Source organism: Penicillium brevicompactum (genome assembly GCF_028827555.1).
Source record: "Penicillium brevicompactum strain IBT 35665 chromosome Unknown utg000009l_segment0_segment0, whole genome shotgun sequence".
NCBI classification, from domain to species: Eukaryota; Fungi; Ascomycota; class Eurotiomycetes; order Eurotiales; family Aspergillaceae; genus Penicillium; species Penicillium brevicompactum.
In genome coordinates, this window is record NW_026623212.1 from 2,307,938 (window position 1) to 2,312,071 (window position 4,134).

General features: G+C 41.8%; 2 protein-coding genes across 2 annotated transcripts; both read left to right on the plus strand.

The window, feature by feature from the left end:
• Window positions 1–2,633: 2,633 nt before the first annotated feature.
• Window positions 2,634–2,954, plus strand: N7506_012323 (uncharacterized protein; the record flags this gene model as incomplete). The annotated part of the gene is made up of 1 exon (XM_056961614.1): window positions 2,634–2,954. One exon carries the CDS (start codon window positions 2,634–2,636, stop codon window positions 2,952–2,954), a length of 321 nt encoding a protein of 106 aa, XP_056806148.1.
• Window positions 2,955–2,963: 9 nt separating this feature from the next.
• N7506_012324 (uncharacterized protein) lies at window positions 2,964–3,521 on the plus strand (the record flags this gene model as incomplete). The annotated part of the gene is made up of 2 exons (XM_056961615.1): window positions 2,964–3,129; window positions 3,214–3,521. 2 exons carry the CDS (start codon window positions 2,964–2,966, stop codon window positions 3,519–3,521), a joined length of 474 nt encoding a protein of 157 aa, XP_056806149.1.
• Between the last annotated feature and the right edge of the window lie 613 nt (window positions 3,522–4,134).

Consider the following 4,134-nt stretch of genomic DNA (forward strand, 5'->3'; position numbering starts at 1 on the left):
GTTTTAAAAGTGTGCGATTGCTTACGCATTGTTTATATCTTCTCATGATTAATTAAATCTTGTAATATTTAGCTAGAAAAAGCTAGTTATAACTTGAAAGTTCAATTGCATGGAGCAATTAGTTGAGGGAATTGAACTTTAGTCATGAACAGGCAATTAAGTGATGGCAGGGGGAGTGGGGTGTAAATTCGATGAACTGAGCAATCTGCTTAGCCAAGGTTTGAAGTAAACAAGTTGTTAGTAGTTACTCGTGACTAAGCAACACCGATGGTCGTCCCCTCCCATCGGTGAGCCAAAGCCTAAACCCGAACCAATGCCTAAACCCAAAATTTCCATTCCATCAATTTGAACCTCCATTTTTACCAACCAAAAATGCCTATTTCTGCCCAAAAAGAAGAGGAAGTACTCTCCAAGGCCCTAAATGCTATTTACACTAAAGAATTTCCCGGTATCGACTCTGCAGCTGCCCATTTTGGGGTGTCAAAATATAAGCTGCGCAATCGCAAAAATGGTATCTCTTCCAAAAATGGGCGTAATTCAACCAACAGTGCATTAAATCCATTGCAAGAAAAATCTCTGCTTCGCTGGATTGAGCTCCTTATTTCGGTCTATACACCCCCCTACCGCAATTGAGATTGGTGATGCTGCAAATCGCATTTTAATGCATAGTGGTTCCGACCGGAAGGTTAGCAAAATGTACGGATACAATTTTATTCGTCGTCTACCTTCCCATTTATCACTTCAACCCCAAAAAACCAATGGAAAAGGCAAGAATTGAAGCTGAGTCTTATGGTCCATTGCTTTTTTGGTACGAAATTTATGGGGAATTCCTAAAAATCACAATATCCAGCCCAATGAGCTATACAATTGGGATGAAACTGGCTTCCAACTTGGTATTGGAACCTCCCAAAATGTTGTTTCCACTCGTGAAAATGAGACTATTGGAACTTGGGGAATTGGCCAAAATGTCACTGGAATTGAATGCATTTCAGCGGATGGATGGGTAATGCATCCTTGGTTCTTATTACGTGGATCTGATCAGATAGATGATTGGTACGATGGAGATGATCATCCAGATCACTTCAAAGTTATTAAACCAACTACAAAAGGATGGTCTGATGATATGACTGCGATTCAATGGTCATTGGACTTCCATTATGCTACAAGAAAACGTGTTACTCGAGGAAGACCAAGGGTTTTATTGATGGATAAGCATGGATCTCATGGTACTCCAGAATTTGAACATCTTTGTCAATGTTTCAACATCATCCCTTATTGGTTTTTACCAAAAATGACCCATCGATGTCAACCTCTTGATGGAAAACTATTTTCAATCTTGAAATTGAAATTCCGATTGGCGAATAATGAGTATGAACGTTGGGGTGGAGAATCAAGCGACAAACGAGGATTTCTACAATTGATCAAAAACGTACGCAAAGAAACCTTTAAAAGTGCGACAATTAGGTCTTCATTCAAAAAAACTGGACTTTGGCCATTAAACGGTACCCTTGTTCCTGATCAAATTGATCCAAAATGGGAGAATGAACCAACAATCCAGATCTATGGTCATAGTTCAGCTACACCTGAGACCGAGATTTCAACCTCTGCAACCAACTCGCCTCCAAATACACGACAAAGATTCACAAAAATCGAGGATGAAATGACATCTCTTTTTGAGAGCGAAGAGCCAGATTTTCCTAAAATCCAAAAACATATCAATCGAGCTATTGAAGGTGGAAAGCAAGCTATCGCAGATCTCAACCTTGCAAATCAAACGATTAAAAAACTACAAAAACACCGAATGCCGAATCCAAAATCCCGTCGGATAATAAAGGGGGCATCAAAATCCCCCTTGTCATCAATTTCTGGTAATTCGAGAGCTCATCGCCGTTCTCTGGCCAATTCGCGCGTGGATGTTCGGTTCGAGGATGGCAGTGCACGAAGAAGAGACTATTGGCGTCGCGCTAATATTGCACTAAAAGAGGCAAAATTGGCAAGGGGGGGAACTGATTACATGGATGAAAATGATGAGCTATTCCCTATTATTGATAAAGATGGTATGGTGGGAGATAAATAGAGATTAAATCGATTCAATTGAAATTTTGGGTTTAGGCATTGGTTTTTACTTTACCAGCCCCCGCATTTTCCTACCAAAAAAATATCAATTTTTGGACTTCCCAGCCGCATTCTTGACCAGGGCAGCAGCTGGCCACGATCTTGTGTTTTTGTTTATCTGAATTTATCTCTGTGTATTTCACCAATTTGACTCTTTTACCAAACCAGATTAGTCACTCTGCTCGTGCAATTTACCCTTCCCTTGGGCATATGAAAAAAACAAAATTTTTTCCCCAGAATAGTAAAAGGCAGGAGCAAGAGTAGTCAATAAACTACAGTCCAGTGCAATTTTTCGGGTGGTAGATTGACGGTGATCAACTGGCCCGCTTATGGCAAGGTAGGGACCAGTCTTTCCAGTTTCATTGAGAATCGTGTTAGTGCTGATTGGACGAGGGCGTGAAAGCTCGTGACTAAAGTCAGCACCAAGTCACGTGGGGTAACATGTGAGCACGTGAGCGACGCGTAGGTAAACACTGCCATCCGCAACTCAGAAATCACCTGAAGACTTGAAATTCAAAATGTCCGCTGAAATTGACAAGCTACGGCGCCTTCTTGCAAAAGAGCAAAGTCTTCGTGAAGAAGAGCAGCGCCTCCGGAGAGAGGATAGGGAGAATCTCGCAGAGGAACAACGTCTTCGAAGGGAGGACCAGGAGAAGACATCTAAAACCAGCCTTCCCACATTTCTCGACGGTCTCCATCATCATCTCTTTCTTGGTCTTGAAGTTCAGCAGGATAAGACTCAATCCACGCGTGGAGATCCCGCAAATGCGACCAACAAACTTCGCCCCAGAAAACTTAAAGCCTGGGACTCCTTCGCGAAGAAACAACAGGAGATTTAGCGATTGCTGATGGATTCTTCGCTTATCGAAAAAAGACTGTTTACTTCTCTCCACACTTTGAAAGAAACAGGAGAGAGCATTCGGCGGCAGTTTGTTAACTCGGAACTTGACCTTAACCATTTCCTTCACCAAACTGTTGAGAAACATATCTCGAAAATAATCGAAAAACTCTATAGTGATCCAACACTGTGACAAACGTTTAGATTGAAAGGGTTAATACGATTTAAGAATCATTCTAATACTTTAAGCCTCGAGTAAGAACTCGAGGAGGGAATACAAAATATTGATCTTCGTGGTCGACCACAACGACGTTCCCCACATTTAGCTGCCCAGGAGCAAAGTGCATCGAGTGCCATAGCGACGCGTAGCCCACGAACTCCACCTCTAACGCGAAACAACAGACCTCGTGCCGATCAGTTCTACATCTACAATATTCCCAATCAATCGTCCGAATCGATCTATCGCGTTATAACTTATATCAAAGAGTATAAATCCTCGCACAAGGTAACACTAGACCACATTTATAAAGGGTTAGAGGATATAGACATCGATGAAATAATTAAGTAAAAAGAAGACAAGCCTTCAAAAGCTCAATTCCATCGTATGATCGCTAAGCTTCTCGTGCAGTCATATGACTACATAGTTCGTACTAGGACGGAAATAGAAGTACTAAATACTAGCAAAGCTAATATCTACCTGCGAATTAAAGAAGAACCTAGAACGCTTTTATACCACCTCTCTGTTTCAAAAGGAGATGTTGGGAAGTTCACTAGCTAGGATCCCTATCTGGGCGGCCCTAATCATCTACATTTAACCTCCGTGGGACAATCTCTCATTTTCACTCTCCAGACGCTCAAGTTGCGACCTCGAAACCAGACTTAGAGATAACACACAATCAACTCATTACTAAAGTAGGAAGTAGTAGTTGTGGATATCTTAGACAATATCTTGGATAAAGAGATACCAAGTTCCAAATATCGCCCTCTATGGACGAATAGCTTTCTTCGAATATCGCCAATACAATTACGTCGCAGGCGAAACAATTCCAGTCTTGATACTTGCCAATCAAGCGACACAAAACACGATGCGGACAACGATCATCCTAACCCCAATACGCCAAGCCGAGATCCACAGAACTATCAGGATATCGGACAAAGAAAGCCATCAGCGACTCATTTAG